A 17,874-nucleotide genomic window follows, 5' to 3' on the forward strand; every position below is an offset into this window, starting at 1 on the left:
TGGGAGTGTACCTCGTTTGCTGTCCAAGTTCACAGTCACTCCATGACTCCAAACCCCCACCTGACTCCCTTATTCTCTCCCCCTTTTAGACTTTGATCCTGCTCTTGGGATGATGACTGGAATCCCTCCGATCAACCCCATGATGCCGGGCTTGGGGATCGTCCCACCTCCCATCCCTCCAGACATGCCTGCTGTGAAGGAGATCATTCACTGCAAGAGCTGCACTCTCTTCCCTCCTAACCCACGTAACTGTGCTTTGTCCTGTCTCTGTAGCAATATCTGTGTGTTTATATTTATGTAAAACCCGGGGGTGTGTGAGAGAAGGGCCATTCCTGTACCTGGGCACAGCAGGTCTGGGCTGAGTCGCTGTGACTCACTGCTGGCAGGAAGGTGACAGGGCAACAGGAAAAGCCTGTTCTTGTCACTGAGTGTTTGCCATTTCCAGAAATAGCCTCTTCAGTTGTCAGGTTGATAAGGATGGGGAAGAAAAGATCCCAGCCTCTGGATATTTGAAGTCTTTATCTAAGGCTTGGAGGTGAGGAGCATGGTCCATGCTGAGCCATGGAAGTGCTCTGGGGTTTGCAGAATGGGGTGGAAGGAGAGCAGGGGCAGTTGGAAATAAGAGAGAAAACTGAAGAAACACAGGGCTCACCAGGCTGTAGCAGGAAACAGGGATCCCCTTCCCACTGGCTGATGACCCTTTCTCCTCACTTCAGTGATAAGAACCAGAGGGGTGAAAACCAAAACAGACATGATACAGGGACATGTCTGTCACTGATAGTGTGGATCTATGTGGGAGGGTGTAGCTCAGGCAGGAATGTCTGGAGCCTGTGCAGTTGCAGCACAGAGAATCCTCTGTATACATTTGCCATGTATTATTTACACGAGGACAGTTTTTTAAACTGTGATTTTGTAGCACCTCCCACCATGAAGTTTTGAGCCCCTGGTGCTCCTTGTGTTCTGTGACAGCAGCTCAGTGAGCCTGTGCTTGCACTTGAGAGGGTGTTTGAAGGGCTCCAGGCTCCTGAGATGTTTTATTTGGAAACAGGCAGGTAAACATGTCCTTGAAGGATGCCAGCAAGGTGTGGTCATCCCTCAGGAGAGGTGGACAGATTGTAGCGGGGAAGGATGCTGAAACTGAAACCATACACCTTTGAAAGCTCAACAAAACAATATTTATTACAAAGAGGTGGCCAACAGAATGAGAAACCAAGAGACAGGAAAGAGGAGAGAGGGAAATAAGCCCTCAATAAACCCCCCACTCACGCAGCTGTTACTTAGGAGGTTGACTAAGCCCGGATACACAGATGGAAGGCACACGTGCTGACGACCCAAAAACTGACCTGCTCTGATTTCTCTCTTCAGATCTTCCCCCTCCAGCCACAAGGGAGAGGCCCCCGGGGTGCAAGACGGTGTTTGTTGGAGGGCTGCCAGAAAACGGGACGGAGCAGATCATCATGGAGGTGTTTGAGCAGTGTGGGGAGGTCATCGCTATCCGCAAGAGCAAGAAGAACTTCTGCCACATCCGCTTTGCTGAGGAGTTCATGGTGGACAAGGCACTTTACCTGTCTGGTGGGTGTGTTTGTCTCAGATGGCAGCTTAAAATTCTGGGACAGAGATGTGATCCCAGTAGGATTTGGGGCAGATTTATCTAATGCTGTGTCAGTTTGCCCTTCTGCTGCCATTGTGTTTCTGCTTAAATACGTGACAGCAGCTCCTGAGAGGAAAGACAGTGTAAGGTAAAACATATGGATTTCCCAAGAACGCCAAGGCAGTGGAAGGATTAAAAAAAAAGGTTTATTTAAGATGCAAGGACCACTTCTTAACTATGCTGCACACACCGGGCCCCAGGGAAAAAAGGCAGTGCCTGTCTAATCTCCAAGGCTTTTTGTATCTTCTCTCTCTCCTCACCCACTCTCTCTGGCCTGAGGAGGTCTAGTACATGTCTGCAAAGATGTTATCTCTCTGCATACCAGGGAGAGGTAGCTTGCTTACAGCTTCTCCCTGCAACTTTCTCTGAAGTACAGGAGGGAGAACAAAACACATCTAACCCATTTGAGAAGGCATTTTACAGTCTTCCTAAGCGAAATCGAGTTCTAGCTTTCCGTCACAAATCCTTCTGAAATTGTCCCTACCTCCACAGACAGCAATGCTTTGTCATCTGGAAACCTCCACAAAATGTTGGGCTGAGGTAGAGTCCATGTTCATCTCACCTGGGTAAACATCCAGCTGATTCTTTAGACGGTGCTGAAGGGTCCCTGTTGCTCCCAATTGCTTATGAATTGGCTGGTGTGCTTGACTTTTATGAGGATTTTGTCCCTTTGAGCCATCAAAACTGAACCCACCTCCCTGGGCTCCTTTTGCCTGGGGAGCCCCACATAAGCCCGACCCCTTGTCATCCCCACCAGGCTACCGCATCCGGCTGGGCTCCAGCACGGACAAGAAGGACACGGGGCGCCTGCACGTGGATTTTGCCCAGGCCAGGGATGACCTGTACGAGTGGGAGTGCAAGCAGCGGATGCTGGCGCGGGAGGAGCGGCACCGGCGGCGGCTGGCGGAGGAGCGCTTCCGCCCGCCCTCGCCGCCGCCCGTCGTCCACTACTCCGACCACGAGTGCAGTGTGGTGGCCGAGAAGCTGAAAGGTGGGTGACTCTCTGGGGGCCGTGGCCGCCCTTCTGTCCAGTGCTGGGCAGAGCTCTGTGTTCGCCGGGGGTTGTCTTGCTGAGCGGAGGTTGCCCCTGGCGGCTCTCCGGGCCGTCTCCCTCTCAGGATTGTTTCTTTTTGTCAAAACAAATCTGTGCTTGAATTTATATTCATAGAATCCTGGGTTGGAAGGGACTTCAAGGCTCACCTGGCCCAACCTTTCTTGGCAAAAGCACGGTCTAGGCCAAATGGCTCAATGTCCTGCCCGGCCCAATGTCCTGCCCAGCCCAATGTTGAAAGAATCTGATATCACAGAATCAACTAGGGTGGAAAAGTCCTCTGAGATCATCGAGTCCAACCGATGACCCAATACTGCCTTGTCAATTAGACCATGGCACTGAGTGCCTCATCCAGTCTTTTCCTAAATACCTCCAGGGATGGTAGCTCTACCACCTCCCTGGGCAGCCCATTCCAATGTCCCAATCACTTCTTCCTAATGTCCAACCGAAACCTCCCCTGGTGCAGCTTAAGACTTGTGCCTTCTTGTCCTACTGCTGGTTGCCTGGGAGAAGAGACCGACCTTCACCTTACTACAACCTCCTGCCAGGGAGTTTTAGAGAGATATTGGGGAATCCAGCACTTCCCATGGCTGATTGTTCCCATTGTGAAAAATTGACCTCTTCTGCCCAATGGGAGTCTCCCCAGGAGTACCCATTTCCCCTCATCTTCTCCATGTGACCCCTTGTAAAAAAAGGAGTTTCCATGTTTTTTGTAGCCCCCCTTTATATCCTGGAACATGGTGGCACGATCTCCCCTAAATCTTATTTTCCCAAGACTGAACAAACCTTTGGAGTGCAACAAACTTGCGCAGATCAAAACCGTTCAGTACAAGTTTCTTCCAGAAAATTTTGGTTAAGGTTAAAAGGACTAGTATAAGTCCTAATACCTAGTTTGAAGCCGAAGACCCATGTTTGGCCCAATAATTTTGGAGCTGGAGGGTATTTCCTTTCACAAAAGGGTACGTGTGAGTAGACGTGAAGTTTTGCAGTAGGTTTCTAGCAGTTGATCCTCCTCTTGTTGCACCTCAGCAGGTGATTTGCTCCATGAGTTTGGTTTTAGACTTTGCCTGCCTTTGTACAGCCGTGGGTTCAGATCATTCCATGCTTCCAGGAGTTGTCATGAGCCACCTGAAGGAAGCTGACCATTGAAAGAGCAGTTCAGCGCCAGGGAAAGGACCTGAAAGCTGCCCGGGCAACCCCATACCTGTGGTGTAAAAAGCTGTCCTTTCTTGCTACAGATGACACAAAGTTCTCAGAAGCCATCCAGACCTTGCTGACCTGGATAGAGCGTGGGGAAGTGAACAGGAGAACTGCCAACAACTTCTACTCCATGATCCAGTCGGCCAACAGCCACATCCGCCGGCTCGTCAACGAGAAAGCGGCTCACGAGAAGGAGATGGAAGAAGCTAAAGAGAAGTTCAAACTGGCTCTCTCAGGGATCCTGGTGCAGTGTGAGTAGTGTTTCCACACTGGATGTTGGTTGTCTGGTGTAGGGAAAACTCTCAGTTCCTAGTCTGGAGAGGCCACACTAAAAGGGCTCCAGGAAAAGAAGTAGCAATGGCTTCCATGCAGCTACAGCTCCTTTAGAACCAGGTGTCATTCACTTGGCAAAAATTCCTCGTGGTACTTTTTGCTGGGGTAAGAGTCCACATCTGGGGGGGGAGGAGAGAATGAGTGCTGAATTTGTTTCCTCTTTTAATTATCATCTGTTAGTAGTTCTGTCATCTTTTCAACTCCTCCTGTGCACAGACAAGGTAAGTTCCTGGGAATCTGGTGCCTCAGCGAAGTGTGCAGGATTTATTCACCAAAGGTAGGACACAGCAGAGTGTTTCCAACAGCCTGTTGCAGAACCTGGGTCTTTCAAATCCTGGTACTTTATTAAATGAGGAAATAAGGAGGAGGCATGGACTGTATTAATTCCAGAATGTGTTTTGTAACAGTTTCTCAGACCATTCATTGCCTCTTACACATCTCTGTTAGAGTAAATCTGAGTATTTTTATTTCTTTATGAATACCTTCTCCACAATTGTACTAATTTTCTTTGATCCTCTTGCCTGGGTTGTGAACATTCTTAACTTTTGATTTTATATCTAATAATTTCAGCTGTTACTTGATTTTTTTTTTTTAAATTCTTTTTTTCTTTAAATTCTGTTACTGTTAAAAAATATGGGCACACGGTCCAGAGGGACATACATTGAGCACTGCAGAGTAAGTAATAATAGAGTCTAGTGTGTAACTCCACTCCCTAAAACACAGCTGAGATCTCAGCCACTCTTAGGTTACTCTGAGGAGCAGGGAGATGCTGTAATTGTTACAAAATAAAAACTACTGCATCACAAGCATAAAAACCCAATCAGGTAGATGTGCTTTGTGCTGTGGGTGAGCACTCAGCCAAGGAGAAGCACTTTGTATATTCAAAATGCTTTTTGGGAATTTTCTAGAGAAACGGAAGGAATAAATTTCAGGACCAAGAAAAGCTGATGGAAAGTGCCAGGATCCTTTTCCTGTAGGTCACACAGGCTGTGGCACTGTCCTTTGGGATGTCCCAAGGGCCAGAACTCACGGTTGGACCTCATCATCCCATTGTGGAGGGCGAGTCCTGCCCCCCTGGACTCCTTACACTCCCAGCCAGCCTCGCACAGCAGATTTGGATATTTTTCAGCACACACATGCTGCCCTTTTTTTCCACGTGTCCTGCCTATTTCCCAGCTGAGAGCAGAGCCCGTTTCCCAGTTGGTTGTTACCTGGGAGTGTTTGGCAGAGGCCTGGTGAAGCCCCCACTTCTCTTTCCAGGCACTGAGCCTCTTCCCTGAGCGTAGCATCAGCACAGTACAGTGTTATAAGAAAAGGGTAGCCAAACCACCTGCCTGATTCCACTTTTTTACTCCTTTACTCCTCTTGTTCGCCCTCTCTGGATGCTATTCGGGCCCGATTTGCTGCTGATTTGACACTCCAGTCGAGCAGATAGTGGCCGTGTACCATTCTGCCTCCAAACAAAAGGCTTGGGACCATTTCACGAAAGCTCAGCGTAAGAACATCAGCGTGTGGTGCAAACAAGCAGAGGTTGGTAATCTTTTCTTGTGTTAGAATCCTCCAGCACGGTCTCTTGCTTGTCAGGATGTTGATGTTAAGTGTGCACGATGCTCGCGTGGATAACAACACCTTCGTTCACAGCGTGAGGTGGGAATTGCTCACTCGGCTCTCGTGTTACAGGTAATAAATTTCCTCTTGGTATTTGTGTTACTTTGTAGCAATACATCGAGACCTGTCTGCTGATTGAAGCTGTGTGCAATGACAGTAGTAATAATAGTAATATAAATAAATATTGATTTTTGTTCTGCTGGTTTTAGTATTAAAGGAAGAGGAATTTCTAGAGAGATGGTAAAAAAAAACCAAACGACAACAAACCCTAAATGTCATCAGAATCTGTTTTATCACATTTTTATGTGATATTTCAACTTTGAGAGATGGAAATAATTGCAGCTGGACAGCCTGGAAAGCTTGAGGGAGGATGTTTTCAGATAAGGGAGTCAGGCAGAATGTCAGAAAAAAGGAAGCTAAGGTAAAGAAAGGGGGTCCATTGGGAAAGTGGTGGTCTGGGGAGATGTTTGTCCTGGGGTCTGTGACCCAGGGGCAGGACCTTGCACTTGGCCTTGTTCAGTCTCATGAGGTTTGATCCCACTCCTCCACACTGTCCTGGTCCCTTTGGTTGTCATTCCTTACCTCTAGTATAAATCTTCCTTCAGTTCTGGGTTTTTCTTGAATATCAAGTTCCTTATTACAAACTTGGAATAGGCACATCTATCCCAGCAAAGCCAGGGGTTGTCTTTCACCTTTAAGATTATTTGACGTCAAAAGTGAAATCGGGCAAAGCTGAGAGGCTGGTGGTCCGTGATCACCACAGGCTGGGGATGTCCAGGCCTGTGATCCCCATGGATTGGAGGTGTCCAGCCCACCTTCCCATACAGCTGCCACCTGGGAAGAATCTGTAGCTCTGGATCATACCCAGCCAGGGCCCTTCTGGTAACAAGCAGATGGTCCCTGCTCCACCATGGTGGAACACTCCAAATGGCTGTGTTGTCCTGGGAAGTTTCCAGCTGTGATCTCCCCGTGAGAGTGCACTTCTGGGACTTTGAAATTCCCACTGACTCAAACCTCTGTAGTAGCTAAAGCAGGAGCCAAGGTTTCCTCTCCACCTGAGAAGCCCAGTGCAGTGTGACTCAGACTGTTCCTCCACCCTGAGCCCCAGTGCTCCCGTTCTTCCCCTGCTTTCTGATTGCTCGCTATGGCTGGGGTGGGAGCTCTCTCTCCAGTTGGAGCTGTCTTTTGTTCCAAGGTAAGTTCTCCCGGTGGGAAGAGGCTGTGAGACCACCGGTGAAGCCTCTTCCAAGAGCACTTGCTGCTGGGCTCAGCTTGCTGCTCTCCCCCAGCTTAGGGTCTGCTCTTAAATGAAGGTGGAGCCACAAGATGCAGCTTCTTGGTACAGATTTTGACAGATATATATATATATATATATATATATATATATATAAAAACATTGCTAGCATCTGCAGTTTAAAATGTCTCTTACCTCTTTGTAGATATCACATGCTGGGTAAAGGGTGTCTCAGCCTTTTGGGGTCACCTTGAGGAGGTCTCTGCTCAAGGGACACCCCACTCTGCTGCTGCACCGGTGGGCTCAGGGGGCTGCAGGTATTTGTAGTGCTAAGAGATGGACCTGTAGGCAAACCTCCTTTGCTGTACATGCAGGTGTGCAGCTGTAGCAGTCTTGGTTTGGTCTGTCCCAGCTCAGGCTGGGACTTCTGGCTCTGGAGTATTTAAGGTTGAGCAGAATTCCTTGTGGTTTGCACAGCGAGTCTGACTTGTCTCGTCCCAAGAGCAGAAGGAAGATGGAAGAGTCAATAACTGCAGTAGCACTGACAGATTGACTCATGCTGGGTATTGCCCTTGATTTAAATCATCTGTGTGAATTTTTAAATCATTTCCCCTTTCTTGTATCATGGAGTTCTGTTTTGCAGACTTATATTTCGGCAACATTTCATCCAAGCAACCTGTTCCTTCTAATCTGTATTGAAATTCCCTCTACTTTCTGAACCCCAGGAAATCCGTAACATCCATAACGATGAGCTGATGGGTATCCGGAGAGAGGAGGAGATGGAAATGTCTGATGAAGAAATAGAAGATCCATCAGAGATGAAAGAAACGGAAGAATCAGGTAAAATCCATTTTTGCAGCTCATAAAGTGCTTCTCTTCAGCAGTTTCTTTCAGGAGGCCCATTCTGAATGTTTTGTACCCCAAAATGGTCATGGGCAGAGCAGAATCAGTGCAGTTCCCTGGAGTTGTTTCCTCTCAGTGCCTGGGTCTGCAGCCAGAGTTTCACTGCTCCCTGCCATGGTCAGGGGAACATAAAGCAGTGTCTGAGCTGCTGTCCCTAGTGAAGTGTACTGGGATTAATGGAGCAGGATGTGGAGGAGTTTGGAAGCTTTCTCCAGAGAAAGCAAAGCCCTGCCCTATGGAAGCTGATCCAGTGACAGCAGCTCAGCAGCAGTGTTACACTACAAACCCACAACCTGCCTTCTCCTGGAGATCATAGAGTCCTAGGGTGGTTTGGGTTGGAAGGGACCTTAAAGATCATCCAGTTCCGCTCCCTGCCATGGGCAGGGACACCTTCCACTAGCCCAGGTTGTTCAAGCCCTGTCCAACCTGTCCTTGGACACTTCCACGAATGGGGCAGCCCCAGCTTCTCTGGGCAGCCTGTGCCAGGGCCTCAGCCTCCTCACAGGGAAGAATTCCTTCCCAATATCCCATCTAACCCTCTGGCAGTGGGAAGCCATTCCCCCTTGTCCTGTCACTCCAGGCCTTTGTCCAAAGTCCCTTTCCAGCTCTCTTGGAGCCCCTTTAGGCACTGGAAAGGTCTTTCAGGTCTCCCTGGAGCCTTCTTTCCTCCAGGTGAACCCCCCCAGCTCTCCCAGCCTGGCTCCAGAGCAGAGGGGCTCCAGCCCTGTGATATCCCAAACAGTGCTTGGGAGGCATTTCTTGGGGTGCTCAGCACTTGTCACCGGGAGCTGCTGAGCCTCTGCATGCGGTGTGTGAGGGGAAGAAACACTCAGGGGCTTCTTGCCCCGGGTTGTTTGACTTGTGTCGTGTTCCCAGCGCTGGTGTCGCAGGTGGAGGCGCTGAAGGAGGAGAACGACAGCCTGCGCTGGCAGCTGGACGCCTATCGCAACGAGGTGGAGCTGCTCAAGCAGGAGCAGGGCAAAGCCTCCCGGGATGAGGACACCACCAAGGAGCAGCAGATGAAGCTCCTCCAGCAGGCCCTGCAGGGCATGCAGAAGGTGGGACCGGAATTTTCCATGGCAGAGGCAAAAGGGGCTGGGATAGGAGGGGCAGAAACACACGTAAAAATACTCCGGCTTTAGTGGGATCCAAACCGGCAAATGGGAGCGACTTTGTCGTTACCAGTGTTTCCAAAAAAACCCCAAATGACCAAATATTTCAGCTGGTGGCTGTAGGAGCTAATGAGTCACATGAAAGAGATTCATAGCTCATGGATTCCTTGTGTGGTCTTTGCTTGACCCTACTGTGACTTCCAAAGTACCAAGTCTGTGCTTACCTGCCCCATAACTGAGTAAGAAAGTGGGAAATCCATCCATTGGTGATGGAATTACTGTCCCCTATTTACACACCATGCTAATAGGCAAAGGCATTTCTAAGGTACATTGTAGATTCTTCTTGGTTTGTGCTTTACCTTGTAGTAGTTCTGGATATGACCTGTCTGGTCTTCATGGAAAAGCCCTTCTTTGTTTTATAGTCTTCAAATAATAGGAGGTGGAAGGCAGGTTAAGAACTGAGTTTATGTTTTCTCTTCCAGCACCTTTTGAAAGTCCAGGAGGAATACAAAAAGAGAGAAGCAGAGTTAGAAAAAGTGAAAGAAGACAAATTAAAAGTGGAAACGTTACTAGAAAACCTGAAGGAGCAGGTATGTGTCATCCAGGGCTTCTTTGTGCAGTCCTTGGATTCCGTGGTCCATCAGGAGCGTGGTGAAGGACCTCTGTCCTTCTGTAATCTTGTAGAGGATGCCCAGCCCTGGTAGGAGCAGTTGTCCTTGGAAAGTGAGGAAAAATGAGCTGTTAAATTGGAGGATGTCTGTCAGTAATGGACCTGCTGGTGGCTTCGTGCACCTGTGAGAACAACTGTATAAATAAATAGTAACTCTCATTGTACAGTGGTATCACAGCTGGAATGGGGTTTTCTGCAATCTGAGCTTTACAAGACAAGAAAAAAGGTCTCAATTATCGGACACTGATTTTTAGATTTGTGGTTTAGGGGCGTGTTTTGATCTGCCCTCCTTAAACCACTGTGGAATTGAAAGTTTTTGTCAGTGGTGTAATATTTTTATGCTTGCTTTATTCCAAACATATACATAGTGCTGCTTCTCAGGTGTGATCCACTCTGTTTTCATTGTGGATCCCTGCATGAATCTACACTTGCTTGGTCCTCTCCTCTGTAGCACAGAGACAATTACACAAGAGACACGAGGCAGCACTTCTCCCCATGGCCCATGGAGCCAGATGCTGGGTTTTATCTCAGATTTTCCATCTTTAGCCCCATTTTTTTGTGCCATGAGCTAGGGAAGACAATGAACGTCCTTCTAGGAACTAAAAATGGCTTTGTATATCCCAGTAATGGTCAGAGCAGGAGCCTCAGAAGAGAAATAACAGATTATCATCAGTAATCTTTTCTTTCTTTGCCCATATATAGCAGAGCATGGCAGATGAAGAGGACAAGGAAGGAGAGGCAGCTGACTGTCAAGGGAATGTGAGTCCAAGAGCTTCTTTTCTCTTATTTCAGGCAGAACCTCTCACTGATGGAGTAACAACACCTTAGTGTAAAATGAGCAGTGGTTTATGGGTTGGTTTGTGGGAGGTGAGCCTGGTACAGACAGATTGGCCTCATGTCCAAGGGAGAGGTTCTTCCCCCAGAGGGTGGTTGGGCACTGACCAGGCTCCCCAGGGCAGTGGGCACAGCCCCAAGGCTGCCAGAGCTCCAGGAGTGTTTGGACAACGCTCTGAGGGACAGGGTGGGATTGTTGGGGTGTCTGTGCAGGGCCAGGGGTTGGACTGGATGATCCTGATGGGTCCCTTCCAGCTCTGGACATTCGACATTCTGTGATTCTGTACAAATCAAAGTCATCAAGTTATCCATTGCTGGCAGCTTCTGGCTGGAAGAACTGGAAGTATTTGCATCACTGGGGTGCAGAAATGGAGTTTGGTGTGCCAGATCATTTGTTGCAGTGATATTTCCACTGAGCCTTCAAAAATACCAGGTGGATCTGGTGTTGTACACCATGAAGGAGAGAAGGCTCTGAGGAGACCTCATTTCAGCCTTCCAGTGCCTGAAGAGAGCTTATAAAAAGGAGAAAAAGGGACTTTTTATATGATCAGATCGTAGCAGGACTAGGGGGAATGGCTTCCCACTGCCAGAGGGTTAGATGGGATATTGGGAAAAAATTCCTGGCTGTGAGGATGGTGAGGCCCTGGCACAGGTTGCCCAGAGAAGCTGTGGCTGCCCCTGGATCCCTGGAAGTGTCCAAGGCCAGGTTGGATGGGGCTTGGAGCAACCTGGTCTAGTGGAAGGTGTCCCTGTCCATGGCAGGGGGTGGAACTGGATGGGCTCTAAGGTCCTTTCCAATCCAAATCATTTCCATCATTCTGTGATCTCCTGGAGAAGGCAGGTTGTGGGTTTGCAGTGCAACTGCTGCTGTCCCTGGATCAGCTTCCACAGGGCAGGGCTTTGCTTTCTCCTCTGGAATGTGGAAGCTCAGGCCATTTGGGCACAGCCTCAGCCCTGTGTAGCTGAGAACTGCACTGGTGTATGAATTTGAGCAAACCCAGGGGACAATTCAGTTCTATGTTTGTCACTGGCCCCCCTCCAGCCCATCTCACTGGTGACTGGAAGCTGTTCCCAATTATAGCTGTCCACAGCTCTCAGGCCACTGGAATTCCGCATAAAACTCGGGAATAAAAGCAAGTCCTGCTTTTGGTGCACCCACCATCTTTGCATCGCTGTCAGACTTGTGTTTATTTCAGAGATAATAAATTATGCCAAATTCTCTTTTAGTTCAGTACCACAAACTCAAGTCAGGGACAGTCTGATCCTGAACCCTGGGCGGCCCCTGGGCACTCGGTCCATCACATTTGCCTCAGTTTGGGCATTTGAAAATTAGAGCTCTTCAGCTGAATTAGCCATGGCAAGGCTTCTTGCTCTGGTTTGTATTTTGTAATTTAAAACACGGCCCTTCTGGAGCAGACATCGTGTCACAGAGCAGGGCTGGTGCACTGAGTGTGGTGGCATCTGGCAGAACTCTATGGGCTTTTCATCTCACTTGGTAAATCACACACAGGACCACGGACACGGCTGTGCTTTGTTGGAAGCATTTTGGAACATAACCAGTAGATACACCAGTGATGGGTGCAGTGACTCAGAGAAACAGGATAACCTGTTTCAGGCTCTGAGCCTGCCCCTGCCTCTGCCTGGTGTGCCGGGGTGGCTGCTCTTGCCTGCAACGGGCCCTGTGGTTTTGTTTTGCAGGAGAGCAGCACATCCAGAGTTTGTGCCTGCAGCCAGGAGAAGGAATGTCCCGTGGAAAAGACGTTGAGCAACAGTCCTGTGAAATCTGAACGAGAAGTTCTCCTGGTTGGTGAGTTCTGAGGGGCTTGATGGTGATGCTGAGCTGGGGGGGGACTTGCTTCAAGGTGGCCTCGCACTCCCTCTGGCCTCCTCTGGTTCCTTTGGTTATCCCAGGGGAGGTGGGAGTCCTGGAACCAAGGAAAACCTCGAGCTTTGGTGGGGTCAGGGTGTCACTTTGTGACTCGGGGCTGGTGTTCCCAGCTGGTTCTTGTCTCATGACAATGACATTTGTGGTGTTCGTTTCCCCAGGAATAATTTCCACGTTTCTCCACGTGCATCCCTTTGGAGCCAGCATTGAGTACATCTGCTCCTACCTGCAGCGCCTGGACAGCAAGGTGGGTGTGGGGGCTGGATGGGGAGGACTGCAGGAATCTGTTCCCTGCAGGAATCTGCTGGAAGGGTTGAACTTCCTTGGAATAACACAATGGTTTGGGCAGGAAGGGATCTTAAAGCCCATGTCATTCCACCCCCCTGCCATGGGCAAGGACACCCTCTACTAGACCAGGTTGCCCAAGGCAGCTCAGCTTTGGGGTTCTGCACAAACCCATGTCCCCAAGAGCAACATCCACATGGTTTTTAAATCCCTCCAGGGATGGGGACTACACCACTGCCTTGGGCAGGGAAAAATCTCCATAGCACACGTGTTTTTGTTTATTCTGTTGAAGTTTGCTGCCTTTGGGCAGTTTCCCTTTATTTTCCTTATCCTTATGACCTCCAAAGAGAGGAGCAAACAACCACCTTGTGCATTGAACATCTCACACCCTCTGCTGTGGCCCTGGTTTTGTGTGTTCTCTCTAAACTGAGCAGTCAGTCTGTCTCTGAGCGAAGTTCTTGGGTTTTTTTGATCCTATCACCCTTCCCCGAGCCTGTTCTGTCTCTGATCCTGTTGGTGGGGTCCTTTCTAGGGGGTCTGTGGGAAGACAGGGGTCGATCCCTGGTTGTGGGGTGACTGAGGGCAGTAACCAGCCATGCTCATGCTTTTCCCGTGGCACAGTATGGAGCTGCTGTGTCCTGCAGAATTCCTGTGTCCTGCTGGCTTCACACTCCTTTTTTGGAGTAAATGGGAGCAACTGTGCAAAGACTTTTGGATGTTCAAGGGAATTTCATCTCGCTCCTCTACTGTCCTTCAGTTGTCTTCCCAGGAACAGGAGACTCACCAGCAAGGGAATCATCTCTTGGGATTGGAACTTTTGCTTTGTTTATAACTCAGTGTTTAATTTACCCTGTTCTAAGAAAACACAACTCCCTGGCCTGACTCACTCCAGCCCTACAAAGACAGAGTTAATAATTTATCTCCTCGTTCTAGCTTGGAATTTGTCTGTGGGGCCAACAGCTTCCTTTATTTTGGTTTGGAGCTCTTATAAAAATGCCATCATAGCATTCAGCTGCCTTCTGGCACTTCCTCTTTGGAATCCACAGAGCAGAGCAGGGCTGCTGGAAGTTTCTGCTGCCAGCTTGGGAGAAAAGGCCTGTGCAGAGCCCACCCTTGAACCTCTGCTGTGGCATCAGTCTCCTCTTGCTCCCTGACACTCAGGGCTCTTGTGCCTGCTTCCTTGGAAGATGTTCCTGCTTGTCCTTCGGGTTCCTCATGAGCTCTTGTGTCTCCCTCTTCACTCCTGCAGGAGCTCAAATTAGTTTGGGTGTTATTCTTAATTTCTAGCAGATCTTTGGGCCTGAGGTGAGGCAGGAGGAGAGGGAGTACCTGAAAGTACAACCTGGTTTCTTGAAGCTGCCAGCAGGAAAGGACAAGGAATATCTTTCCCCCTCTTCCCTGCCCATCAGTCTCACCAAGAAGGTCAGCAGAGAGCACAGAAATTAGGATCAAAGGTAGTTTGGAGCCATGAAACAGCCCTTCAGAAGCTGTCTGTAGCCCTGAATGGGGCTTGGCAAAGCCTTGGGCTGACAAACTGCCCAAATCACCTGCTCAGGTTCCTTCTCTGCACCGGTGCAACCCCACTGGCTCTGTTGGAGCAGCTCCTGTGCCATCAGATATGTGGGACTTAAAATAAGGTAAAAGTGCTCCGTGTTCAGTGACTTAAATACCTGGGAGGTTTTAATCCATCATCCACAGGGGAAAAAAATCCAGACAGTCCCTTTACCCTGACTTCCAGTGTTCATCCCTGCAACCATCTCACCCCAAAGCGGGACAGCAGCACAACTCACCGTGTCCCAGCATTGTCCCCACGAGTCCAGGGAAAGCCCAGATGAACTTCAGCAATTAAACTGTTTGAGTTTGAGTATCTCCAGTCATCACAGGGCTTCCATCTCCATTTTCAGTCACGTTTTCCCTGTGTTCCTACAGATCTGCACGGCGGAAGTGGAAGTTCTCATGATGCGACTCCAGAACACGTTCCGGCAGGAGCTGAGCGGGGTTGGGGCCAGCCTGGAGAAGAGGTGGAAGTTTTGTGGCTTTGATGGGTTGAAAATGACTTGAGCTTTTGACTTAATGCTGAAAACAGCAGGATATGGACACCGAGAAAACCTGGGATGCTGTTCCCCCTGTTCCCGATGATTCCCTCGCACGCTCCACGGCCTCGGGGTACAAATGTGTAAGTGAAACAAAGTCTGGAGCCACCAGTGGAAGAACCCTCAAGTTCTGCAGCTTCTTTGATCAGTTATTTGTTAATGGGCAAGTGCTGTTCAATATATTTGGGGGAAAAAAAGCTCCTGCCTGACCCTTTGAAGCACAGCGTGTCGACTCTGTTCTGCCAATGTTGTATGTGTTTGTGTGCCCAAATTCTTCCCCCTCAAGCTTCCTACCAGCAGGAACAGCCATAGACTGTCCTAAAGCAACAACAAAGAGGCATTTTCTGGTTTCTAGATCACCAAAAGGGGAAAAAAAAAGGCATTTTTTAGACATTTCTATGAATAAAACCCGAGGTATGTTTAGATAGAAGATTCAGATGGCCCATGAGCCAAGGAATTGGTTCTTTTTTGTGCTGTTTTCCCTGTTAGCAGTTGAGGTGGGGACAGAGCCTCTGGGAGCCAAGGGGGGATTCTGGCAGTGCCACTCGTGCTCTGGGTCAGTCTGTAACAAATTTCTTACATGGGAAGGGTGTTTTATTTTCTACGGATGTGGGTGGAGCAAAGAAGCTACATCAGCCTGGGTTTTGGTGATTTTTACCACACAATTCCTCCACCTGCTTTGCTTTGGAGACTGAGCTACAACCAGCACAGACTTCTCTGCTCCTGAACCTTCCCAACACTGTTCCTCATGCTCCCAGTGCCTTCCAGGCTCCTCCCCAGCCCTCTGCAGACGTTGGTGAAGTGCAGGGTAACAGCCTGCCCAGATATCCCTGTGGATTTTCCTGCCCTCCCGCAGATCCTCGCTCCTGCCCAGCCTGCTGTGACCTGCAGAGCTTACAGCCATTCCTTGAAGTATTCCCGTTCTGCAGGGCATCCTGACGTGTTCCTGTGATGGCAAGTGTCACAGTTTTCCAGCTGCACACTTCCAGCTCCTCCTCTGTTCCCCACACCGTGGCCATTGGGGTAGGTGCCCTTCAGTTGGGCTGTTGATCCCACCACGTTTTCGGGGGAGAAGCCCCAGTTCCTATGTGCCTGTTCTTGGGCGCTTCCCTGGTTTCTGACCCATCCACAATCCTTGTGTCTTTGCTGCCAGGGGTTCTCCACCCCCTGTCCCCTGCCCTGGCTGATGTGCTGCCCACATGAGCACAGGGACACTTCAGGTGTCTCCAGCACGGAGCAAACACCTGGTGTTGAAACCAACCCCTCACCAAAAACCCCAAAATCTGCTGCTGATGTTGGGCTCGGAGTCAGGTATTGACCTGCTGGCCCTGCCTGTTCCTCCCCTCATCATTCCCTGCAGCTGGAAGGACAGAGGAGGGCAATACCTGTGCTCCTGATCCCTTAGCCCTGAAGTCTCTCTGGATCCCTGAGACTTCTTCCTGCAACTTCACCCTCTAACCCAGTTGAACCATCATCCTTGTCATTGCTTCCACTGGCAGAGCCTGGTACCAGTTCTCCTGAGGCACTGGGGGAGCTGGGATGGTCCCGGAAGAGACACATCTGTTGTGCCAGGTGGGAACCTGTCACTACGTCCCCCTGTCCCTTGGGGTCAGCCAGGTGGAGAGAGGACAGGGTGCTGTGTGCTCAGTGAGACTGTCCCTGGGAAAATCAGGGAAGAAACTCCAGAACCAGGACTGTTTCAGAGCCCCAAGTGGCTGGAGCACACCGGAGCTGGGGCAGACATGGGATCAGGGGGATGAGTGGGCCCGGGGACTGGATCTCACCCAGGGTGGGAGCTCAGGCAGCACAAGGACTTGCTGGGTCCCAGCCTCTGTCAGCTGCAGGGTGGGAGCTGGGATGGGGATGGGCCACCCTGGGAAGCCAAAGCCCTTCCTGTGGGGCTGGGGGGACTGGGGCTGTCAGGGGGTTGTTCCTGGGGGCAGCAGGAAGGGGCAGAGCCAGGACCTACAGAGCAATGGCTGGTGCTGTGGAAGCGAGTCAGGGCCAGAGCAGTGCAGGGTCCTGCTGCCTCCCCTCTCCCACCTTTCCCTGCCAGGGCCCTTTCAGAGGGACTGAGGTTTCCCCCAGGAGAAATCCACCCTGCAGATGAGCTCCCTGGCCAGCAGGGAGGCAGGTGAGGTGCCACTGCAGGTGCCAAACACTCTCTGTCTCCAGGGAGAGCTCGGAGTGGTCACCCCTGGACCGTGGGCAGCAGTGAGAGCCCTGCCCGCAGCCTGCTTGGGTGCAGGGATGGGTGACAGGGACCTTCCCATTGGGACCAGGCTGCTCCCAGGTGGGCTGTTGCTCTCTCTGCTCCTGACACCCAGCACTTGCCACACAAGGAGCAGATGAACCCTTTAAGAGAATGTTCTGGATAGTTGTGTCCCTGCGGATGAATGCTGTATTTTTAAGGAATAAACATTTTTTTAATGGGCAAATCTTGGCCCCGCTGCTTCCCTTGTTTTGTCTAGTGTTTGTTGCCTGCCAGGGAAGAGGAGGGGCTCCATCCCAGGTCCTCTGCCATGCTCCATCCCAAGTCTTCCACCACCATGGGGCTTCACCTTCCTTGTGAGCGTTGAGAGCTCCCTGCTTCCTCTGCAGCCTCTCTGATGATGTCTTCCCCGGGCAGTGAATTTGGTGTTCATGACCTCTTTCCTCCCTCAGAGCAGGTGGAGTTTGCAGATTGTGGCAGTGTTGGGGTGGATGTGGCTCAGCAGCACCAGTTTATACTGGTGACAAGGACGGGCAGTGAGGTGATGGCAGAGAAAACAGAACTGGGCAGCCCCCCCGGGGTGCAGCCGCCACTGGAGGGGGTTCTGTGCCGTGGCTTCATTTGGGAGGAAGCTACGAGGGGGGCTGTGGCCTCAAAATGGAGCTGCTGTGGGGAAGGGAGCTGGTGGTGGCTGGTGGCTGCTGGATCGGGAGAACCAGAGATCCCTCGGGCAGCAGGAAGGGCAGAGCAGGGGCCCAAACAAACAGGAGGTGTCAAGGGTGAAAGGGAGCCTGTGGATAACC

At 50.3% G+C, this 17,874-nt stretch overlaps 1 protein-coding gene across 4 annotated transcripts in view; it reads left to right on the forward strand.

The window, feature by feature from the left end:
• The window catches only part of ENOX2 (ecto-NOX disulfide-thiol exchanger 2), a 31,382-nt gene extending 14,085 nt beyond the window's left edge, over window positions 1-17,297 (forward strand). For all 4 annotated transcript variants that reach the window (XM_027696104.1, XM_027696103.1, XM_027696101.1 and 1 more), the window contains 12 exons: window positions 90-245; window positions 1,366-1,572; window positions 2,409-2,642; window positions 3,941-4,153; window positions 5,659-5,765; window positions 7,803-7,917; window positions 8,857-9,038; window positions 9,575-9,682; window positions 10,465-10,521; window positions 12,295-12,403; window positions 12,643-12,728; window positions 14,696-17,297. In XM_027696104.1, the coding sequence (XP_027551905.1) occupies window positions 90-245; window positions 1,366-1,572; window positions 2,409-2,642; window positions 3,941-4,153; window positions 5,659-5,765; window positions 7,803-7,917; window positions 8,857-9,038; window positions 9,575-9,682; window positions 10,465-10,521; window positions 12,295-12,403; window positions 12,643-12,728; window positions 14,696-14,827 (1,706 nt within the window). In that variant the 3' untranslated portion in view covers window positions 14,828-17,297. The remainder of the gene's footprint in view (window positions 1-89; window positions 246-1,365; window positions 1,573-2,408; window positions 2,643-3,940; window positions 4,154-5,658; window positions 5,766-7,802; window positions 7,918-8,856; window positions 9,039-9,574; window positions 9,683-10,464; window positions 10,522-12,294; window positions 12,404-12,642; window positions 12,729-14,695) is intronic.
• The last annotated feature ends 577 nt before the right edge of the window (window positions 17,298-17,874 follow it).

Source organism: Neopelma chrysocephalum, unplaced genomic scaffold (assembly GCF_003984885.1).
Source record: "Neopelma chrysocephalum unplaced genomic scaffold, ASM398488v2 Primary Assembly neopelma1_105, whole genome shotgun sequence".
Classification (NCBI taxonomy): domain Eukaryota; kingdom Metazoa; phylum Chordata; class Aves; order Passeriformes; family Pipridae; genus Neopelma; species Neopelma chrysocephalum.